Here is a 23,895-nt window from a genome sequence, read left to right as displayed (position 1 = left end):
CTATCAAGTGCTGCATACAGGTGTGCACACCTGTGCGCAATTGAGAGTATCTTTTATAGTTACACTGTACCATAGACTTCATGTACCAGGTGCACAAGTTTATGTATTTAAAACCTTAGTATTCATCCAGGAGATAACATTTTTAACATTAAAACAGTTGACTTTTAAAATATTATATACAAATCAGAATATGAAGAAATAGGTGTCAACACTAATTAATGAAAAATGCTTTATAAGACGATATTACACATTGTGATTATTACTCCAACAGGAACAAACATAACTTTAAAGAAACATTAAAGAATTGTCTAAGCTATTCAAAATTACTGGCTTATGAACTTGACTATGAAACTAATTTTTATCTTAAAATATATCTTAAAACAAGCATGAGCATGAATTTGCTTGTATTGAAACCATTTACATGATCTTGAACAAAACTCTCACATACCTTTCTATTTTTACTGATCTGTGAGGCTATTGTATTTATTTTTGCTAAAGCATAAGGTGGGTAAACTACATAGCTAAGAAAAATGCAAACAAATCATTATTTATAGTTTTATAGCAAATGTCTGGATACTTTAGTACATACAGAACAGGTACTTTTTATAGAACAAAATTTTTAAGTATGTATTTCATTATGTCCTTACCAGAAATGATAATACTAAATAAATGACTTCGGTCCTATTTATTTCAACACACTTTTTTTTAATTTTTTTTAATTTTTATGATTAATGTATCTTTTTATTTTATGTGCATTGGTGTGAAGATGTCAGATCCCCTGGAACTGGATTTTCAGACAGTTGTGAGCTGCCATGTGGGTGCTGGGAATTGAACCCGGGTCCTCTGGAAGAGCAGTCAGTGCTTTTAACCGCTGAGCTATTTCTCCAGCCCCCTTCAACACACTTGTGTAACAATCCTAAAGTCTCTCCAACTTTGGGAATTCAAACAAGACACACACAATTGGGCAACCACTACCCAAAGAAGAATCTACCCAGATACATGGTACTATGTATAACATAAAAATAATAGGTTTGCTTTGCCTAGATTTTGAGAATGGATTAAAGAAAGCTTTTACCTACTCGAGTAGTCCACCAGGCTTTTAACATTGTACACTGTGACTTCAAAATGAACACTGTGGTATGGTCCTCGGAACTGAGTTACTGGGAGGACTTTAAGGACCATTAAGTAACGGGGCCTACTGAAGGTTTGATGCTGGGGATCTGGCCTTAGAAGAGTTAGTAAAGCTTTTGCAGAACCATCCTTAGCATTACCTTACATTGTACGTTATTACAAAATACTGAGTCTGTCCCTGGGTCTCTCTTGTATTCTCTCTTATGTGTTCTGCCCTGCAGCTCCCACGAGGACTTTCCTAGAGGCATGCGTATCCATACATTGTACACAAATTGGAACAACCATTCCGTCTTAAGCTTTCACTTTCCAAAATTCCCAACTAAAGAAATCTTATTTTATAAGCACTTATCCTCAGATATTTTTTGTATGGCGGTGGAAAACAAACCAATGTAATAATGAGTATTTCCTAAAATCCATCAACCTCCAGGAAAATTGATTTCATGACCAGTATTTCTAAACTATGAACTGCTGTGTTCTTTTGTGAAAATCCTTCAGCAATGCTAATATGCTGAATAAGACCAGGAAAATACTCTGGTCACTTAATAACAATGAGCCTATAGTAATTTTCTAGTAAGCTGAGCTGAGAGGAACTAGTGTTTAAAACGCCAGTGTTCACCTACTCACCTCCGCATTCTTCTATTATCTCGGCTATTGTGCTTGCTTCATCACCAGCCATTATCAGGATGTTTTTAAGACCATCCAGAACCACCTGAACCACCTGAGAGTCTTTCACCGACAGTAAGTTACACAATGGTGGTATTACATTTTGTTGTACAAGGTACTCCACCTAGACAATACAAAAGAAGATTTTATGAACTCTCCTTCCCTCTAGAAACTGGAGTAGAGACGAAAACGTTCAGTAACTTCTAGGAAGAAGAAAGAAGTGTCCGTGCTGCAGTTAGTAACAGTGACCAGTTACATTTTTTTCAAACTCACTTGGTCTTTTCTGCCACTTATTGTTAAGTTGCTAATGGCCCAAGCAGCTTCTTTTTGTGTTCCGAAGTCCCCCTGGAGAGCAAAAACAAATTCATGAAATAAATTCTTTATCCAAAAGTCTGGGTTGTAATAAATTAAGGTAAACAATGTATTAATGATATGACTGACCTTAGCAAACTGGTGAATGATCATGGGGATTAACCCAGCATCTATTACAGCTTGAACTTGCTGCTGATTGCCTGCTGTTATATTGGAAAGGAACCATACTGCTTCCTGTAGTGAACAAAATATGGGTCAGTTTTATTGGAAAAACTATATTTAATATCTGTATTTTTCTCTTTTTAATGTTATAAATATTTGATAATAAAATCTCCTGAGTAGGGTTAGAGTGATCGTGTCTAAAATGTAACGGGTTAAGACCTCCATTTTATTCGACTTACTATCATTTTATGTGAGTCTAGTGTTTGCAAACGAGTAGACGGATGCGCCCGTGCATGTCATGGTGCGCATGTGCAAGTCGGTACTTCCCTCCATATGTGGTTCCAGAGACAAACTCGGGTTGTCAGGTTTACACGGCGAGCATTTTTACATGTGATTTAGCCAGCTCAGACCTACCATTTTATTAAAGGGGAAAGAAGCCTCCATCCCTAATACTTCTGTGTCCACTTAAACCAGTATTTATTCAATAATCTGTAAGCCTAGCTAAAGCTACGTATTGTTCTAGGCAATGGTGATACAGCAACAAATAAAACAGACCCAAATCTTTAGCCTAGGGGGCACATTTCATTCTCTTTTTGAAAGGCAAGCCAGAAGAATGGAGTTTCCAAATACTTGTCAACACTACTTGTATTAAAGAGCTTTAGTTTATTGGAAAGCATGAGGTGGGGGAGAAGGATCCCTGGGTAAGGGGCCGAGGTCCTGATGCTCAGCACCTGCCTTGAGATGCATGGTGACAAGCGTCTGTACACACAGCTGCAGAGAAAGCAAAACCCTAAATACAGTCAAGGACAGCCATCAGTGAAAGTCTGAAGTTTCCTCAAAAAGCTACCACACAATGGCCATGACTCAGCAACTTCCAGTATGTCAGAAAGGAAATTAAACCAAGGACTGAAACAGTCCCTGAGGGGTCAGTGTTTTCTGCAGCATTAATTACAACAGACACGAGGTATAAACAACCCCAGTGTCAACCAGCAGGCAAATGAGGAAAATGTGGCGCATTCATACGAACAGAATGACTTATTCAGCCATAAAAGCGAATCAAGTCAGGGCTCTGGGAGGTGGCTGAGCTGGGGAAGGGCTTGCCATGCAAGCATGAACATCTGACGGATCTCTAGCATCCAGGTAGAAGTTGGTCTCAGAGGCATCTCTACCTGGAGCACAACCGAGGCAGAGAGAAAGGGTCTGTGGCGCTCATGTCCAATGAGAGACCCTGACTCAAAATCCGAGGTGGAGGAGCTGGAGAGATGACTCCATGGTAAAGAACACGGACTGCTCTTCTCCAGAACCAGAGCTCAGCTCCTCGGAACCACACTGGGTGGCTGACAACCGCCTGTGCCTCCAGTCCCGAGAGCTGATGCCAGATGCACACACCCATCCGCCTGAACAGACAAAGACACAGAATTAATAATAAAAGCAATTTTTAAAAATACATGTAGAGGGAGGAGAGAGGAAGGGAGGAAAACAGAGAAAAATTTACAGTTCAATAAAATCAATTTTTAAAAAAAGGACAAAAAACACATGTAGCAAGTAACTAAGGAAGATACCTGATGTTAACTGTGGTTCTTCACACACACATTCACAGAAAAAGAGAGAGAGAGAGAGAGAGAGAGAGAGAGAGAGAGAGAGAACTCTATAATACATTGTATTAAATGAACTTTGAGAACATGGTATAGGATAGCCAAAACAATCCTGTACAATAAAAAAACTTCTGGAGGCATCACAATCCCTGACTTCAAACTCTACTATAGATCTGCGCCTGGTATTGGCATAAAAACAGACAGGAGAGCCAATGGAACCGAATGAAAGACACAGATATCAATTCACACATCTACAAACACCTGATTTTTGACAAAGAAGAAAAAAATGTTAAATGAAAAAAAAGCATATTTAACAAATGGTGCTGGCATAACTTGATATCACCATGTAGAAGAATGAGAATAGATCTATCAACATTCACAAAGCTCAATTCCAAATAGATTAAAGACCTCCACATAAAGCCAACCACACTGAACCTCATAGAAGATAAAGAGGAAAACACACTTGAATGCACAGGCACAGGAGACCACTTTCTAAATATAACCCCAGCAGCACAGACACCGAGAGAAACAATAACTGGAACCTCCTGAAACTGAGAAGTTTCTGTAAAGCAAAGGACATGGTCAACAAGACAAAATGACAGCCCACTTCACTAACCCCACATCAGACAGAGGACTGATCTCCAAAATATACAAAGAACTCAAGAAACTAGTCACCAAAAGAGCAAATAATCCAATTAAAAAAAATGGGATACAGACCTAAATAGAGAACTCTCAACAGAGGAATCTAAAATGGCTGAAACACACTTAAGGAAATTCTCAACATCCTTAGTCATCAGAGAAATGCAAATCAAAACAACTCTGAGATTCCATCTTACACCTATAAAAATGGCCAAGATCAAAAACACTGGTGACAACTTATGCTGAAGAGGATGTGGGATAAAGGGAACACTCCTGCATTGCTGGTGGGATTCCATTTTAGAGGAATCTAAAATGGCTGAAACACACTTAAGGAAATTCTCAACATCCTTAGTCATCAGAGAAATGCAAATCAAAACAACTCTGAGATTCCATCTTACACCTATAAAAATGGCCAAGATCAAAAACACTGGTGACAACTTATGCTGAAGAGGATGTGGGATAAAGGGAACACTCCTGCATTGCTGGTGGGAGTGCAAATTGTTACAGTATCTTTGGATATCATTATGATGATTTCTCAGAAAATTAGGAAACAACCTTCCTCAAGACCCAGTAATACCACTTTGGGGTATATACCCAAAGGATGCTCAATTGTACCATAAGGACATGTGTTCAACTATGTTCATAGCAGCTTTGTTTGTCATAATCAAAACCTGGAAACACCTGAAAAGCCCCTCAACCAAAGAATGGATAAGGAAAATGTGGTGCATTTACACAATGGAGTATTACACAGCAGAAAAAAATAACGACATCTTGAAATTTCCAGGCAAATGGATGGAGCTAGAAAACATCATTGAGTGAGGTTACCACCCAGAAAAACAATTATCATATGTACTCACTCACAAGTGGCTTTTAGACATAAAGCAAAGAAAACCAGCCTGTAAATCATAACCTCAGAGAACCTAGAGAACAATGAGGACCCTAAGACAGACATACATGGATCTTATCTATAAGGGAAGTATAAAAAGACAAGATCTCCTGAACAAATTGGGAGCATGGGGACTATGGAAGAGGGCTGAAGGGGAGGGGAGAGACAGGGAGGGGAGCAGAGAAAAATGTATAGTTCAACAAAATAAAAAAAATGGTATGTGAAATAAGCCATAAAACTCTTAAATAATTATTTACTATACAACTAATAATAAATTTGTAAATAAACTTGAAACTTTTAAAAGTAAATTTTTATGATCTTTGAAAGAAGGCATGACACCCTAAGGTCTATTCTAATTTGTAAGGGAGTAAATTATCTGTTTTTTAAGAATACCAGTTATTTTAATGAGAGTTTATATGTTTTTGCATACTGGTTACTAATTTAATGATACTGCTCAATCTATAAACACATAAACAGTCTGAAATATTTTACTGCGATGATAGTAGGACGAAAGGAAACAGAAACTAAAGCAATTATAAAAGATTCACTTACAGCCATCCTCATCCTGAGTGCCATGATCCCAAGTGAGAAAACATATTGTAATTGCAACAAGGAAACAGCCACAGACAAAAGAAGGGGCAGTGTGTGCCTTTACCTTATTTATTTTCTCTTTCGGGTGTGATAAGAGGTTTGGGAAGTGGGACAAGACATCGCAGTTAAGAACCACCTGGGTCTGCTCGTCAGTGCCGGTCACTATGTTCCCAACTGCTCTGAGTGCTGCAGTCTGGAGTGGGGAGAAAATGTTTTAAGTATGTTTATAATGAAATTGTCATCTCTGTAGTTTTCATAACTCTGGGGAGTGTGAGGAGCAAATGATGAACATTTATTTCATCCCTACAGCAAAGCCAGAACCAAACTAGCAAGGACTTTTAAACAACCATGTCCTATGGAAAATTATTGAATCCCACAGAAAAAATATGTGAAAATTTTTTAGAAAAAAGGTTTTTAGGCCTAGCAGTTATGGCACACACTTTTAATCCAGGCACTTGGGAGACAGAGGCAAGAGAATCTGTGAATTCGAGACCAAGTCTGGTCTACAGAGCAAGTTCTAGGACAGCCTGGGCTAAACAGAGGAAACCTTGTCTTGAAAATAACAAAAGAAAACGAAAAACATGTTCTGCCCCCAAAACCACACAAATATAAAGCATCTAAAAAAAAAGTTTTTAAAACAGTGGAAACTAAAAATGATCAAATCCTCTCTTTAAAAACAGGTATTCTTATTTATGACCAAAGCAGCACCACAGATTTTAATATGGTTCTGAGTGAGCACACATTTGTGTTTCTCATTTAATGATGTCCTGTATTTAATATACTCAATGTTACCCTGGGTCAGCACACATTTGTAGGGAGAAAAACACTTTGGTAGAGAAGCAGGACAGGGAGAACTAAATGCCAACCCTAATCAGAGCAGAGTCAGGGGGTTCGCAGGTAGAAGGCTCTGGAAACTATCCCAGGGACGGAGAGCTAAGAGAGGCAGAAAGAAAGCTTAAGTGAGAAGGAAAAGGAGCCGTGACAGAAGGGGGTGAGGGAAGAGCCTAAGCATCCACCAGGAGACGAGAACCCAGAAATTCACCCACGGGGGTGAAGGAGAATGGGGGCATCAGACAAGCACCATGCTGTCTCCTTACAGGATAGTAGAAGAAAGTTATTTGTGGAGACCAACAATTTCACATCTTTCTATTTGAAATCATAATGGAATGTATGCAGGTCTCTGTTTAATGGCTTATATAACTGAAAAGCTGAAAAATTATTTCAAATGAACAAATCTGGGTTCAGGAGATAAACTAGGGCATCCTGAGGTGCATGCTGTTGGACTTAACTCAAAGTTGGCTATAGAAAGATTGGTCATAAAAAGAATTTTATGAGAAAAAAGAAAGAAAATACTTACTTGAACTTTCACTTCCTGGTGGCTCAGAAGGGGCACGAGGAATGGTACAACTCCTGAGTCAATAACCATCTGGATCTGCTCATTTCCTCCATCTGTCAAGTATGACAGAGCCCAAACAGTGTCTACAAGAATCTATAAGAAGTACAAACAGAAAAAAGCTATTCCAGGAGCTGTAACAGAAAAGTAAGGAGTTTTCTGTTTTAACTAGATGGGAAAGGTATCGTGTACTTGACTGATGTAAGTTCAATCTTTCTCTCAGGGCTTACCTGCGATCACCTTTCCTAAACATGAGACGGAAGTTTAGCATGTTTGTTTCCAATTTCTGACTTTATGTACCAGATAGATAAAAATAGAAATAATGTGTTGGCAAGATAGCTTAGCAAGCAAAGAGTTTGCAAGTTAGCCTGGAAACCTGAGTTGGATCCCCAAAACCAACATAAAGGTGGAAGAAGAGAACCAACTAGAGAAAGTCATCCCCTGATCTCCTCACAGGTGCAGCATTCATACATAAACATAATAACAAACATAAAATAAATACTGTTAAACAAGTATAAAATTTTTCCTGAGCCAAAAAATTAGGCACAGAAGTAACTGTGATCTATCTTATACACCTGAAGCCAAAACACTATGCTGCTTCAAATTTAGAAGATCCCAAAAGAATCATATATTCATTTTTACTAGTTTTGAGTATGATCTGCTAATACAATTTTTCCAGCCACTAAAATGAACAGGGTAAGGAATGATTCAGCACTTGAACCTTGACAAAGGCCCTCAAATGAAAAGCATGAAGCACAATCATGTAGTGCTGAGTGTAATGGCACACATGTGTGATCACAATACGTGGGAAATGTAACCAAAGGAGCAGGAGGAAAAGCCACCCTCAGCTACACAGTGAGAGTGAGCAGGCTGCATGAGACCCAAAACCCAAATTAAGCCACATCCTCATCTATCTGAAGCTTTCAACTACAAGAACAAGACCAAACAGGGTACCAGCCTCCAGGATCTGGTAAACTGATTCAAAACACAGAGGTAGTGTGTGGTTCTCCTTGGTGTCCTCACAGCAGCAAAAGCACCACTCTTAACCCATTTGAAATCCAGAGGCCTTTCTACTAAGTGTCCAAATTAAAGACATCTTTTGCCTGAAGTTTTCAAAAGCAGCTACCTGAATACACATATCCTTTAACAAGGCATGCATACAAGTCAGATGAGCAGATAAAACTCCACATAACTTATACCTTTAGCATTACTAAGAATCATGAGAACACAGTTCCAAATTACCTATAAGAAGAAAACAAATACTAATTTGGATCTGGACTCATTCCAAGCCTGTGTGAGATGAAAAGAATAAAGAATGAGAAGAGATGGAAGAGGTGCGATTATGCACGTTTGAAACAGAAACTGTCAGAGGGAAAAAATTAGAAGGACCTCAAGACCACCACCATAAGAAACCATATAATGTAAGTATGGTTTGAATATAATGACTCCCATAGGCTCATATATTTGACTATTTCGTCATTAGGGAGTGGAACTGTTTTAGAAGAAGTAGGAAGTATGGCTTTGTTGGAGTAGGTGTGCCATACTGGAAAAAGTGTGTCACTGGAGATGGGCTCTAAAATTTCTAAAGCCCAAGCCAGGCCTAGCGTCTTTTCTCTTCTGTCTCATGTATGTGGATCAGAATGCAAGTTCTCAGCCACTGCGCCAGCACCATGCCTGCATGCTACCATGCTCCCTACCATGGTGACAATGGACTAAACTTCAAAACTGTAAGCCAGCCCCAATTAAATGCTCTCTTTTGCAAGAGTTGCTGTGCTGGAGATGTCTGTCCTCAGCAATTAACACAGAACTGCACCAAAACTGGGGTGTCGCTGTGACAGGCCTGGCCATGCAGTTTGTTGGTAGAATGTGGACTCTGGATTAGGAAAGCAGGTGAAAGCTTTAAGTGGGCCAAACTAGTAAGAGCAGGGAAAATAATGGTGCTGAGAGCAATGCAGATGACGGCAGTCTGGCGCAAGAGGTTTCAGAAGAGAAGAATGCCAGTAAGTGGCCTTGAGACCATTCTTGCAGTATTTTGGCAAAGAATATGGCTGTTTTCTACCCTTGCCCACTCCACCCCCAATCTGCCTGACAGTAAACTGAAGACTTTTTGATTAATGGCAGTAGCAGAGGCGATTTCAAGACAGCCTAGTATTGACTGTGCTGTGTTGTTATTAGTGTTCAATCTTACGTAGATGTTGAACAAACAAGCTGAACAAGGAGAAATAAAAAATGTACAGTTTGAAGAGAAAAAGGCACCAAGAAATGGAGCTAAGTCCGGTGTTCAAGGAGACAGAAAGTTTAGAGTTCAATACTAAATAGAATAAAGGGAATGGTGACCTCCGGGCAAGACCCCATCCAGCTAAGCTTCTAACTTGTGACGAGGGAATTAAAGAAAACCTTAAGTGAAGGAAACCACTGAAAACAGAAAGCTAGACAAGGGGCCCAAGCTCCAGCCCCACTAAGCAGCAGAACTTGGCAGCTGTGGCCACGTGCTTCTGGCCTTAGTATCAAGGATACAAAATATGGGTTGTGGAATCTCCCTCCTTGACTAAGGAAATCTGCTGAAGCCAAGTGTGTGGCAGTGGTGTTCCTTCATGAAAGCCACTCACTGTGTGAAGCTGTGAAGGTGAAGTAGGGATTGCCTTGGAGACCCCAAGATGTTAGAAATGTCAGAGCCATGGGATAGCTGCTGAGGAAAGCTGAAGACTGGGTGTGGAACCAGCCCAAGAGAGAGAAGTGTTGTAGTCAACAAAGCTGGAAAGAGTTGGAGTTCTGAAGGGCACATCAGGCATGGAAATGCAGAATTTGGAGTTTGTTCTGATGGTTTTCATTCTTGTGTTGTACGGTATTTCCTCATTGTAATCCCTTTTCCTCTGTGTTGTTAAGTACAGGCTCTCTCTCTCTCTCTCTCTCTCTCTCTCTCTCTCTCTCTCTTTCTTTTTTGAGATAGGATTTCTGTGTTGCTCTGGCTGTCCTGGAACTAGCTTTGTAGACCAGGCTAGCTTTGAACTCAGACATCCACCTGCCTTTGCCTCCTGAGTGCTTGGGTTAAAAGCATCTGCCACTACGCATAGCTGAACTTTAAACTTTTAAACAGTGTTGAGACTTTTAAAAACTTTTGAAGCTGAATTGAATGCATTTTCACATTATGATACGCCTACAAGCTTATGGGGCCAGAGAGTGGACTGTGACGGCTGGAATAAGAATGCCCCCCATAAGCTAATCTATCTGAATGATTAGTTATCAGGGAATGGCAATACTTTTGAAGAATTAGTAGGTATGGCTTTGGGGTTTCAAAAGCCCAAGTCAGGCCCAGCCAGTGTCTCTCTCATCCTGCCATCTGAGGATTCAGATGCTACACTCTCAGCTACTTCTTTAGCACCATTTTACCTGCATGCCACCATGTTCCCCACCATGCTGACAATGGACTAAACCTCAAAACTGTAAGCAAGCCTCAATTAATTGTTTTCCATTGAAAGAGTTGCTGTGGTCGTGGTGTCTCTTCACAGCTACAGAATCTAAGACATTAAGTAAACAATAATAACAGCAAAAAAAAACCCAAAAACCTGAAAGGGGCAAAGCCAAGGAGCTTGCAGTATAACAACAAAGCTGACATCTGAGTCATCAAGAGTCCCAGGAAAGAACTGAAAACAGCCTTGGTCCCAAGACTGCGAGCAGCCTCTGTGTTGAGGAGGTAGGAGTTCAGTATACATTTATTTTTACTGTGACTTGTTCAGGACCACACTTTACAAAATGCCTTGTTTCCTTTACTGTTGTTTTGGAAAGGAAAGTTTTATTAAAACTGTTTTAGTTTTGAATATAAAATAGTTTTATTAATTACGCATAATTTTGGAAAACTCTTGAGCTTTCATTCAACTGTTTGCCAAAACCTTCCAAAGTAAAGTGATATTCAGAGACAGTTATTGAGACCAGATGGCTTACAGACATTTCTGGGGTATTTACATTTGAAGATTCCTTATTAATGAATGTCTGATTTAAATTCTAACCAAAAACTATAACATTATTTCGTACATTTTCGTTATAAGGGTTAACAACCTTAGCTGCAGACAAATAAAATATTTAAGCTATTTATTTTTTTAAAAAAAGGTAGAGCTGAAGAAAAATGTGAATAATGGAGGAAAATGCCCCCAACTGTGCAAACAACTTAAAGTCTATAGATGCAAAATCAGAGAGATGAAGCAAAAGAATAAGTTCATTGATCATTGCACAGGCAAATGGAATAAATAAAAGGTATTTAAAAAGAAGTAAATATACAGATAGCTACTAGAATAAAGCATATAATTATAAGCATATTAAATATAAGATGATTATAGAATTAAAATTAAACTCTTTGTTGTGTTAGCGGTTGCACACAGGGCTTTGTATGTACTAGGCAAGCACTTTACAACTATGCAACAACATCCTGAGTGAAGCCCTCAATTAGCTTCTAAAATAAAAACTAACTCTACAATCTATACGAGACATATCTAAAGTAAAGTAATAGAGACTAAAAATAAAACTAAGGGCATAACTATACCAAATAAACAAGAAAAAGAAAGTAGAGGTTGCAATTCTGGTAAGAGAACAGTAGAATTTAGCTAAGAATTAATGCAAAAGATACTTTATGACATGAAATTAATGAAGATACAAATGTCTATTCACCAAATAATACTGCAACTGCCATTATAAAATGGATAATATACAAAAAGAATATCTCAAAAAGCAGGAGAATTTTGTTCTGTTACTGTTTTTCTTTTTTGGTTTGTTGAGATAGGGCTTTCTGTGTAACCACTGTGGTTGTCCTGGAACTCTCTCTGTAGACCAGGCTGGTCTTGAACTCAGAGATCTGTCTGTCTCTGCCTCCCAAGTGCTGGGATTAAATGTGTGAGGCATCACTGCCCTGCCTCTGTTACTGTTTTTTAGACAGGGTCTCTAAGGCTGGCCTTAAATTCCTTATCCTCCTCCCTTTAGCTCCCAGTGTTGGGATTACAGGCATCTGCCACAAATACCTAGCAATTAGGAAATTTTAACACACTACGTTCAGTAACCAGGAGATCAAACCAACAAAGAAACAGCAACAGGGGCTCTAAATTTGTAGTCTATATTGAACTTTGTATCCTGGTGATTTTTAGCCTGTATCCTTTTGATGGGTAATGACAAGCATGAGTGTCAACAGCTTTCTGAGTCATGAGTCATTCCACTCAGTCATCAAGTGTGAAGTGCTCTTTGGGGCCTCCAAGTCACCTGTCACTAAATACCAAGTCTTGGCACATAAATGACCTCCTGAAATTGTTAACTTTCCTTTACATTACTAGTAAAAGAGGCTAGGCTGGTGTGAGATGTTATGTGACACTGCGTTGTCCATGAACACATTCAAACAGGTGAGAAAGCCAGATACTCTAGCATTACAATCGCAAATTAACTTCCAGCGACAAAACAGATAAACAGCAAACACACAAACTGGCCCTCTGGATTGTCCTGCGATCTTCCACAGTAGGTGCAGCTTGATTTCTGATGCCTCATACAGACTACTAATGGTATAAGCCCATCTAACTGTTTCCATAATCCCATCTGACCTCATTCATTCTCATTAGTTATCATCTCACACATCCTGGTGCCGTGGACCTCTTCCTGCTGATAGTTGTGTGTTGCCATATGCATCCTAAAATGTAAGTAAGAAACCTGGTATTCCTCATTTCTTTTCACTCATCACACATATCAAATGCAGCAAACTTTCAATCTAAGCATATTTAAAGTCTCCCACACTTTCATATTTCCCAATTCTTAGCTCTGACATTGTTGTGGGTTTTGTTTTCTTTTGGGATAAGAGCTCATGTAACTCAGGCTGGCCTTGAACTCCTGCTCCTTCTCTCCTTCCCAAGCAGTAGGATTCTAGGTGCAAACTACCACACCTGGCTCTTACATTGTTCACTGCATATGTTACTTCCTTGGTGTGTGTTACCTTTAAGTTGCCAATAGTACTTCCATAGTCAGCACTCTGGTTACTTCTCTATTATATTTTCTTATTTCTTTTTACACCATGTTGTGTGTTTGTGAGATCATGGTATAGATCATGGACCTAGCTTTAATTCTGTCATGGCAATTATTTATTGTATGACCATAGTGTTTCATAAAATTTTACCATTTTGTAGATAGTTGTGGTGTGGGAAATCCTTCTGTATATGTGCTGCTTTTACTGATTAATAAAGATCTGCTTTCAGCTAATGACTTAGCAGAACATAGCAAGGTTGAAAGAGATATAGAGAGAGAATAGGAGGAGTCAGTGAGAAGCTATGTAACAGGCAGAGGAGAAAGAATCGCCAAATGGAACCTTGCTAGGAGGCCACAAGCCTTGTGGTAAAATACAAAATAAGAGGAATGAGTTATTTTAAGATATAAGAGTTAGCCAGAAATATGCGTAAGCTATTGGCAAACAGTATTGCAAATAATATACTTTCTGTGTGATTATTTTGAGTCAGGGCAGTCTGGAAATGAACTAGCAGCATCCGACAACATAACTGTACTTTAAAATTGACCACAGCAGGCCCCCGTGGGGACAAGTTATAATATCCACCATGGATGCCCACTGTGCTACAGCACAACACAGATATATATACATACATACATAGATGTATTTTCTTATACATAGATATTGGTTTAATCCACAAATTAGGCAGATTAATAAATTGACAAAAACTAATAATAAAATAGAGCAATGATAGGCATATACTACAAAATTATTTTAAATATATTAATAAATTATTCTAAAGTTGTTCATTTAATATTTTAAGATTGCAACTGACTACAGGTGACTGAAACTTTGGAAAGTGAAACCACAGAAAGAGATTGCTGTTCTTAATCACTTCAGGGACCAACAAATCAGCATATTTGCTGGAAGATCAAAAACAAAAATTACATCAATCTGACTTAAACTTACTCTCATCCTCCACCCTCCGCCCCACTATTCTTTAGCACTGCTTTAGAAAACCCTCTGGCAGCATCAAGAGAAAAACCCCACAGTGACACCACTTTACTCACATTTATGTCCGTGTGATATATGAGAACACATAAAGCTGGCAAAATCTGAGGAAAGAAGATAAACAGTCATGCTAGTTGATGAAAATGTCTTTACAAAAACAAATAATGACACAAAAAACAGTAACTACTTAAAGTGTGAAATTTGTTTGAATATATAATTTAATAAATTCAATTTGAAAATCAAAAATGTATTTCAAATGTTTAAATAAAAGATCCAAATAAGTCTAATAAAGATTAATACTCCTAAAAGAAAGTCAATTATTTTCAGAAATCTTATTTATGACATAAAATGTCAGGTGAGAAGAATGGAGATGTTAGCACACAGGCATACACTGATAGTCACAAGAAATTTCCTTTCACAGTTACCATTGTCTAAATTTTTATACAATAAGATGTCTGAGTAAAACACTAACTTTAGTCAGGAAAATTACAACCAGCTGGGCAGTGGTGGCGCACAGCTTTAATCCCAGCACCTACGAGGCAGGGGCAGGTGGATCTCGGTGAGTTTGAGACCAGTCTGGTCTATGACAGCTAGGACTGTTACACAGAGAAACCCTGTCTTGAGAAACAAAAACAAAAACATACAATTACAACCAGTGCAAGGTATAGGGTTTGTTTGCTGACTTCTGGGTCTAACAGATCTTCTACAAACCTAGAGCAACTGAGTAATGGCTGCTAGGCACTCACACTAAGAACAGACACTAGATAAAGACATAGATTATAAAGATACAGAGTCAATGACTCTCTATACAGTTGAGCTAATAAAGGTTTTAAAGGATTTTTAAATTTTAAAGTAGAGCACATTTCTAACAACATCAATTTTTTCAGAAATCAATGGACTGAATGCAAATTAACTCAAATTATTTGCATATTTCTTAGCATTATATCCATAAAGTAGTACAGCAAAACAGAGCTTCTCCCCTCCCCATTTATTTGGATTTATGTTTTCTCTTCATGGAAACAGTCATGAAAAAAATACATTATATGGACTGGCATTCTTATTGCTGCGGCATTCTTATTGCTACTATAGCACTCAACTCTGACATATGCTATGTTATACTTAAAAACAGAAGAATCTTCAATAAAATCAGTATATGCTCATTATATTCCCTGTGCATGAATACCTAAAGCATAATCAGGGAGATAAACCATCTCGCCTTTACAATTCTGCATTTACCTCCTGAACTGTCTCCATAGGCGGTGGGGGGTCCTTATTCCTGCAGAGATTGACAATGACCCATGTGACGTTCCGAAGGAAGGTGATGGGAATGGAGGGGTTGATGAAGGACAGAAGAGGTTTGACAACTCCCAGTGTTATGACATAATCTCTACATTGAGGACCATCACCTACAGAAATGAAAATTGTATTTTAAAAAAATTACAATCAGGATGGGAAAGTCTGAAATGTGTGCAATGGTTCATGTTGGGACACGGATGCTCTATGTTTCCTCACCATTAGTCAGACATCAAGTGCTGTTTTCCGTGATTTTGATTTGGGGAACACAAATTTAACCACTACCAACACAAATTATATATTCCTTTTACACTTAGGAACCACCTTACAAATGTTTATGAATACAGTCAACTCATATGAAATTCAGAGGAAACATAGTGGCTATGCCAATGTAGGAAAAAAAGTTAATTTAAGATTCTCAACTAAAGCCTTTTCAAATTCAAATTCAGCTTACCTATAATGTTTCCCAAAGCCCACACCGCTTGTTCACAGACATTCTGATGTGGGGAATGGAGGAGTCGCAGGAAAAGGGGCACTGCATCTGTGTGTAATAAAAACTCAGTTAATAAAATAGTCACAAGTCAGACACACTATAGTTGTCCAACTACAGTTCACTGCACAAACAGGGGAAGGATACATAAAAATAACTAATTTCACTACTTTTAACCTGGTAATACTTGAACAATAAAGTACCAGAGCCCAAAGCAAAGTACTATGCCATCAACTTAAAAAAAAAAGCACAAAATCTTCCCTATATTTAATTTTTTAAGTTCCCATCCCAAACATGTATCCTGAAATCATCATACTTATTTTCAATAAAATTCCCCAGAACCAACTAACCAGATTTACCAAGTAATGTAAAATAACCATATTTCTTCTTCTAGCTTTATGTTTATGTGTGTGGGTGTATTATGCGTACATGTATATCTGTGCACCACAAGTGTCTGTGGAAGCCAGAAGAGGGTGTCTGATGCCCTAGAACTAGTTAGAGATTGCTGTGAGCTACTATGTATGTGTGTGCTGGGAAAGGAACCTGGATTCCCTGGGAAAGCAGACAGTGATCTTAACACCTCTCTAGCCTCTTAATTTCTTATTCCATTAAGCCCTACACATTATCACCATAACCAACCTCAAGATGAGTTCACCATTTCTTAAACTTTCTACTCTTGTGCTAGCTCCAGGATATTTAGGCTTTATCTGTATACTACTAAAATTTACTAGGCCTTTTTATTAAAAAAAAATCATACTTTAAAAGAATGTATCACTGGTAAGCATACATTACCTTTTAGCACTTTTGCAGAACTACATGTTCATCAATCAACCTTCAAAGAGCTTTCCTATCTCTAGCAATCACTAACCACTTACTCTTCTATTATTCAGAACCCCAGAACCAGGCAAACATTAAATAGCTGCCTTTTCTGTTTATACATTTCTCTACTCTGGATATTTCTGAGAATCACACCAAATGTCATTTTTTTGTGGGGGGGAGGTCTGATTTCTTTCACTATGTGACTTTCTTTTTTTCAGTGTTCTGCCTGTATGTATCCCTGCAGGCAAGAAGAGGGCACTAAATCTCCTGCAGGGGCAGGTTGATTTCTTTAAGGCCAGTCTGGTCTATATAACAAGTTTCAAGTTAGCCAAGGCTACACAGTGAGGATGTGTGTAGTGGCGTATTATTTATGACCAGAGGCAAAGCTAAAGCCACTAGAGGTCAGGCAACGGTGACACACACCCTTAATCCCAGGATTTGGGAGACGTAAAGTCAGATGAATCTCTGTGAGTTCAAGGCCACCCTAGGCTACACAAGAACGATGCAGAAACAAATCCAGGTGGTGCCCTTAATCCCAGCACTAGAGAGAATATAAAATGAGAGGACAGAGGGGCTTAGTATGTGGTCACCCAGCCTTGATAAAGGTAAGACTTTTAGTGGCTTGGCTGTTTTTGCTTTTCTGGTTTTTGGGTTGAACCCCAATATCAGTATTCGTGCTACAGACCTGTCTTACAGTTCAAAAACAACTTTTTAACTGGTGTATATAAACCAGGTGTAACACCTGCAATCCCAGCACCTAGAACACTAAAGCAGGAGTGTCCTGAGTGTACGGTCAGGTGGGGACTAGGCCCTGTCCTGCCCTGCCCGCCCCAAACAAGCATATGCCATAACATGAGAAGGCTTAAGCTACTCAGCACACTCAGAAAGTATTTAACACAGGACTTTTCAGTCCTTACTAGGGGATAGTCTCCACCGTGAAAGATAATAGTCCATTTTCTTTTTGGGTCCAAAGTAACAATTATTTTATGACAGTTTAATACTGAGGGAAAAGAAAAAAATCATTGAAGTAACATAAAAACTTATACTGTAACTTCAAAATAATTCTAAGATGAAATTCAGTCTTTAGTACAAAATCCTCTGTCATCATGAAAAAGAAAGATTTGACTTACTAGACTGTACAACAGCTTGAGTCTGTGCAGAGGTTCCTGATGCTATATTAGTTAGTGCCCAAGCAGCTTCAAACTGTAATGAAGGACTGTTAAAAAATAAAATAATCCTTTTAGACATGGAACTACGACCTTAACTTATAAGCCTCAAATCTACACAAGCACCATACCCGGTTATTTCAATTTCACTTGTTATATTCATCACTGGCTGCCACCTCTACCTAAGCATGTGACTGCTTCTCAGTCACTACAAACCTGTCTTCTTTATGTCCATCGGTAGTTGCAATACTTAGCCAATATGTCTCATGACTCTTCCTCAACATTCCTTGCCTTACAGAGTAACCCACTATCACTGTACTAGCCAAAGTTCTCGCATCACGTCAATACCAGCTGTGCCCTCCAGACTACTTACAACTGGGACCCTCACCGAGTACACTATCATTTGGGTTACATTACTAACTGTAGCTATTAAAGCCTGCATAGTTCTGCAGCTAAAGCATTATATATAATTTGAGACAGTCACAGAAGATCTAACAAAGTAAAAAATCAAATTCACTATTCTAAATTTTAACTTAATCAGCAGGCACTGACACGCTATGCTAAAAAGGGTATCGTGGGTGGGATGATACGTATGGACAGTAAGAAATGGGTCTAGAAAGCTGAAGTTAAGGATGCACAAAAATAAAACTGTGCTCACGTAAATGTTGGTGGGATATGGTGTGTATCTCAAATGTTCTAGGGTTCACAACTTGAAATTTATTCTACTGAGAAGAGTAAATAAAGCCAGGCATAGTGACACACACCTTTAATCCCAGCATTTGGGAGACAAGTGTAACTTTGTGAATTGGAAGCTAGCCTGGTCCTCTTAGTAAGCTCTAAGTGAGCCAGGGCACACAGTGAAGACCCTGTTTCAAAAAAGAAAAAAGAAAGAAAGAAAAAAAAGGAGAAAGAGAGACAGACTGACAGACAGAAGAAAGAAAAGGGTAATGGAAAAAATAAAAACAGGTGCAATTTTAGATACAAGCAAGAGGCGGGGAGGGAGAGAATGATGTTAAGTTCACCGACTGCCTGAGCTACAGAGCATATTCACAATGGCCCACCCAGGTCAATGAACAAAACCACAGCACAGAAACAAGGACAGAAGCAGCAGCTAGAGATACAGTCCAGTGGCAGAGCACTGCCTGCTGGTGTAAGAATCCAGTAGGGGCGTAGGAGGATGGGGGTCAGAGTCAACAGCATGTAAAATGGATAAAAGAGGTCAAAGGCTACTACAGGAGAGGTGTTAAAAAGAACTTACAAAGATAGATAGAAGAATATACTGTTGTCAGAAAGAATAGTGGAATAGGAAGGCATATTGCCAAAAATATAAAATAAAAAAAATGAGCTCAAGACTAGTGAATGAGAAGAAAAATCTCTATACAAACATGGAAGTAAGGAAAACAAATGATCAGCTTTAGCAGCAGTGCAGATGGAGAATATCTGTTACATGTCATAAAGAGCAAATCAGAGCTGACCAGATCAATTCTGGCAGAACGCAGGGAATGAGAAGGCAGGAAAGGCAGACTGGGAAGGGGACGTTAACAGGATGCTGCAACAAGAAGCAACAATCTACACTTCCCTAGCTAGAAGTGGGAAGCGTTAGCAAACTCCTGCGGAGTCCTTAGGAAACACTGGAAATGGGGCCATAAATGGAAAATGGGAAGATACAAAAAGTAAAATTTCAAGGCCAAGGAAAGTCTTCTAAAGGGTCATATGGGGAAAAGAAGAGAGAGAAAAGATATAAAAACAGCTGAATGAAGCAAATAAACAATGCAGAATATTTTGTTTAAATTATGTACATTTTCTCACAGCCACCTAATTTTTACAGATGGGATGCCTGAGGCTCAAAAGTCAGTTGGATTCTGGTCAACGCCAAGTCTAGATTTAGACCAGGGTCCATATGACTCTGACGTCTAACATGCCTTTCACACTGTAACACAGCTTTCCATGAGAACCATAAAGTCATTATCTAAAAGCACTGACAATTTTCTATTTACGACTTGGGAGATGGCTCTGAAATTATTAAGTTGTTTATATTTTGTCCTATTTTTTGTTTGTTTCCTAGACACACTCACACAAACCTATGCCAAAGGCTGTGCAAACAGACAGGAATGGAAGGACCAGAGCCAGGAACCACAAACAAAAAGGAGCCTTGCTGGCAGATGTAAGATGAAATTTAATCTTTTAAACAGCTGGAATAAAAGTTAGCTTTACTCTCTGCTATGGAAAATATACGGCAGTTTTTTTTTAAGGTGGTAAGTATAGTGACACATCTTCATCAAAGTATCTCTTAATCCCAAAGAGACTGAGACTTTTCAGACCTCACAGCTCAACTGATAATCTCCCCTGAGATCACTTAAGACGGTGTACTTAGCCAGCTAGCCTTCTAGGAGTTCAGGGTCTTTAAATTTAATTTGCCTTTAAGAGAACAATGTAACCAGCCTTACTAGGCGTTGAATTGTTCATGCAATCAGCAACTTTTACAACTTAAGCTAATGCACAGGTTTTAATCTTAGTACTCCTTGATGCTCCTAACCCAGAATTGTGTGTGTGTGTGTGGTATCACTTGCTGAAAACACCAAAGAGATTTAGAAGCAACCTTATATGACAAATATCCACCATAAATGTTGGAAACAATTTGTGGATATAGCTTGATCATGTGTTTGCAGTTATTGTTTGCCTGAGTCAGTTGAATTCCCCACCCCTTTCTCAATGCCATGTTTCTGTGCTGACCAATACAGAGAAAAAGTCATTTGTTAGGGACAGACACAAGGACAGGGGCATATTCAGACACATAAAGATCAGACAGGCAACAAGGACAAATCAGACCCATACAACAGGCAGATTATAGGTGGGTCAGTAACCACAGTGTACAGATAGATGAAAGACACAGGAAGAAAAATGGAAATAGAAATTTGGGCATACTCTTTGCCAAGCTAATCTAAAGGAAGTGGCTTTGTTTTCATCCCCTATAGCACCATCAATGCATTTTAGTGTTTGCTGAGGTTATCTTCAACACATTAACAGACACAGTTAAGGCCTAGAGGTAGAGGGAGGATTGCAGCTACTGTGGAAGCATAAGGTGTTCGCAAATACAAAAGGTCCTTATCGGCAGCACTTTTATATCATTTTTATTTAATCAAGTAAAACTTTCTTGGTTATTTAGCAAAATAACTTGCTCAGGCCATATGTTCTAGATGCAAAAATAGTATTTGTTTTAAAGAATTCTGGGGTTCAAACCAAGTTAATTCAAACTGAAGGAGCTTAATGCACAGCCCTGAGAAATGTCTGTGTACAAATGGATTGCCCTCCCTTCTCTTCTGGGTAAGCAGAGGTTCCTTGCATGACACAGGACAACTAACCATGAGTGGAGTGTACTACCCAGAGTGATCTGTGGGTCTATTCCCCAGGGTAAGGAAGAGCCACATGGTTCTGGACACCATTCACGCTGACTGGTCATGAGGCTAATCTATATATAGACTCATAAGCAAATGGTGACTCAAATACTATTTGTGATGTTTAAATACCATCAGAGAGCAAGAAAATTACAAGGAAATGTATGACAATTTAAAGAATATAGGGTTAGGAATACAGCTCAGTGGCAGAGTACCTGCTCAAGGCCTGAGTTTTTCTACAGTACCTCAAAACAAAATAAACCCAAGCTCAGTGAGAGGGAACCACCGCCAGAGCATTTAGTAAAATACCAATTTTAAATATAAGTTAACTGGAAAAAGTGAGCAGACAAATCCAGACTTACTTATCATCCCTTTCTAGACATTTGACTAGAATTGGTAAAATCCCAGATTTTATTAGGTCATCAATTGGTGGATTTCTGTCACTGGATAATAGTTTCCTATAAAAAGAAATATAAGATTAATATTTGTTGTAGCTCTCAAACTATGAACATAAATATACTCCACTACCCCACTTCTGCACAGTCAGCTCCAACACCAGAAGGTACGGATCAGCTCTTACCTTGCTGCCTGGACAGCACTCAACTGGACTACAGGGTTATCACTTGTAGCATTCTGCAACAACAAGTGTATATTTCAGACATTTATTTAAAAAACTTACTTAAACCATTTCAGGATGATAGTATTAAATTAATAACTCACCTGCAATATAGCTTCTAGTGTTACGTTTTGCTTAAAAAGAAAGAAAGCTAGTTCAGCAGAGAATATTAACAAAGCTAACAAAACTATTTAGTAGTCTATCTGGTTATGAATTACTATGCCTTGTAATTATCACTATCTGATTTTTGTTAAATTTAAAATAACGTCCCCTGGTCATGACGAAAGTATTTACAGGCACATTATAAAAACAAGGCCAAGACTTACTGCTTTAAAATCAGCATCGACACCTGAATCTTCTAAGCTTTCTTCCTGGGGAACATTTCTCTTTTTCAGTAAGTGTTCATCTCTTTTGTTCTGAAAGGTAATCGATAAATGTTTAAGAGTTCATGAAGGCTGTTGTTAATAAAATTGTATTTGGTGCCGAATTAACAATGAACTTGTTTAATTCCACTGCTTCTGTGTCATCTCAGCTCTTTAAGCACCAAGTGCTCTGACCACTCTAAGGGTACTTGAGGTACAGAACTATGCATCAGTTTTCATATACCTACTGCTAACAGCTGTCTGAAGCAATTTATTAAGAAAATCTTAGGATAAGTACTAATGCCTAGTTGCAAGTTGGGGGGTATAAGAAATAGGAATTTGTTAAATGTCATATGAATTAGCCACAGTGCCATGTACGGAAGAGGTCAGAGAAATACTTCTGGGATTCAGTTTTCTCTTCTGCTCTTATGGATACCAGGAATTGAATGAAGATGGTCAGGCTTGTGCTGCAGGTACTTTGACTGTCTGACCATCTTGCCAGCCCAGATTAAACCCTTGCTACCTGAATTTTACAAACAAAAGTTCCTCCTACCCTACATTTCATGACACCCAAATTGTTCTGAATGTTAACTATGCCATTTCAAATATTACTTAACAGCAATAAATTTTCAACTTAAAATTTGAATAAATTTCCGGTACCCAATATTTGTGGATGTATTTGATTCCAACAGAAAAGTTATTTAAATATTCTTAATATGGCAACATTCAGAATAGAAAATGAAAACGACATACACATGTGCATAACACTTAACTTTTGTTCTATGTACAAGCCAGCACATGCAAACACAGTCATTCTTTCATTCCCACTTTTATAACATCATTCCTCCTTAGTAACCAACAGTAGTTATCTTTTAAACCACAGTACCTCATAGATGGCAAAGCCCCTGATATTTATGCATCTCAAGTGGCTTCATGCAGGATATATATTAATGTATAGTGAAAATAACGGTGCGCTCTCTGGTTTTTGTTTGTTATGTTTATTTGATGTGAGGCAGTTACTAGGGACAGAACCTGGGGCTTTGTACATGCTGGGCAAGCACTCTACGACTAAGCCATACATGTAGATTTCAGATGATATTTTTGGCCAAGTAAAAAAGCGTGCTACCAACAGTAAAGGACAAGTTAACTCTGTGTGCTTCCTGGTCTGGTGCAGGGAAAAAGAAAAAAACAACAATATCCCCTTGGCATTATTCCTAATCAAACTAAATAACTTTCAAAAAACCAGAAAAACCCTAATCTACCATTTAATAATAACAACAATAAAGCCTGTATGCTTTCAAGATGAAGTCACTAAAGATGAGAAAAACTGGGGACCAGTCCTACAAGAAAACGCAGTACCTGATCTTGGATAGCCTCTTTGACTTACAATTTGCAAATTCTGA

At 38.5% G+C, this 23,895-nt stretch overlaps 1 protein-coding gene across 1 annotated transcript in view; it reads right to left on the bottom strand.

Moving 5' to 3' along the window:
- LOC148120215 (importin subunit alpha-4-like) overlaps positions 1-23,895 on the bottom strand; it is a 55,174-nt gene that overhangs the window by 4,086 nt on the left and 27,193 nt on the right. Inside the window, exons 12-24 of the mRNA XM_087911855.1 lie at positions 22,457-22,546; positions 22,235-22,264; positions 22,095-22,147; positions 21,877-21,972; positions 18,084-18,169; positions 16,099-16,185; positions 15,588-15,757; positions 14,411-14,455; positions 7,337-7,468; positions 6,044-6,172; positions 2,236-2,340; positions 2,068-2,139; positions 1,756-1,918 (exon numbers count right to left, since the gene is read on the bottom strand). Of these exons, the coding sequence (XP_087767981.1) occupies positions 1,756-1,918; positions 2,068-2,139; positions 2,236-2,340; positions 6,044-6,172; positions 7,337-7,468; positions 14,411-14,455; positions 15,588-15,757; positions 16,099-16,185; positions 18,084-18,169; positions 21,877-21,972; positions 22,095-22,147; positions 22,235-22,264; positions 22,457-22,546 (1,258 nt within the window). The remainder of the gene's footprint in view (positions 1-1,755; positions 1,919-2,067; positions 2,140-2,235; positions 2,341-6,043; positions 6,173-7,336; positions 7,469-14,410; positions 14,456-15,587; positions 15,758-16,098; positions 16,186-18,083; positions 18,170-21,876; positions 21,973-22,094; positions 22,148-22,234; positions 22,265-22,456; positions 22,547-23,895) is intronic.

This window comes from Myodes glareolus, chromosome 12, assembly GCF_982192425.1.
Source record: "Myodes glareolus chromosome 12, mMyoGla1.1, whole genome shotgun sequence".
NCBI classification, from domain to species: Eukaryota; Metazoa; Chordata; class Mammalia; order Rodentia; family Cricetidae; genus Myodes; species Myodes glareolus.
The sequence above is the reverse complement of the archived record's forward strand: the minus strand, read 5'-3'. Positions and strand labels throughout refer to the sequence as shown.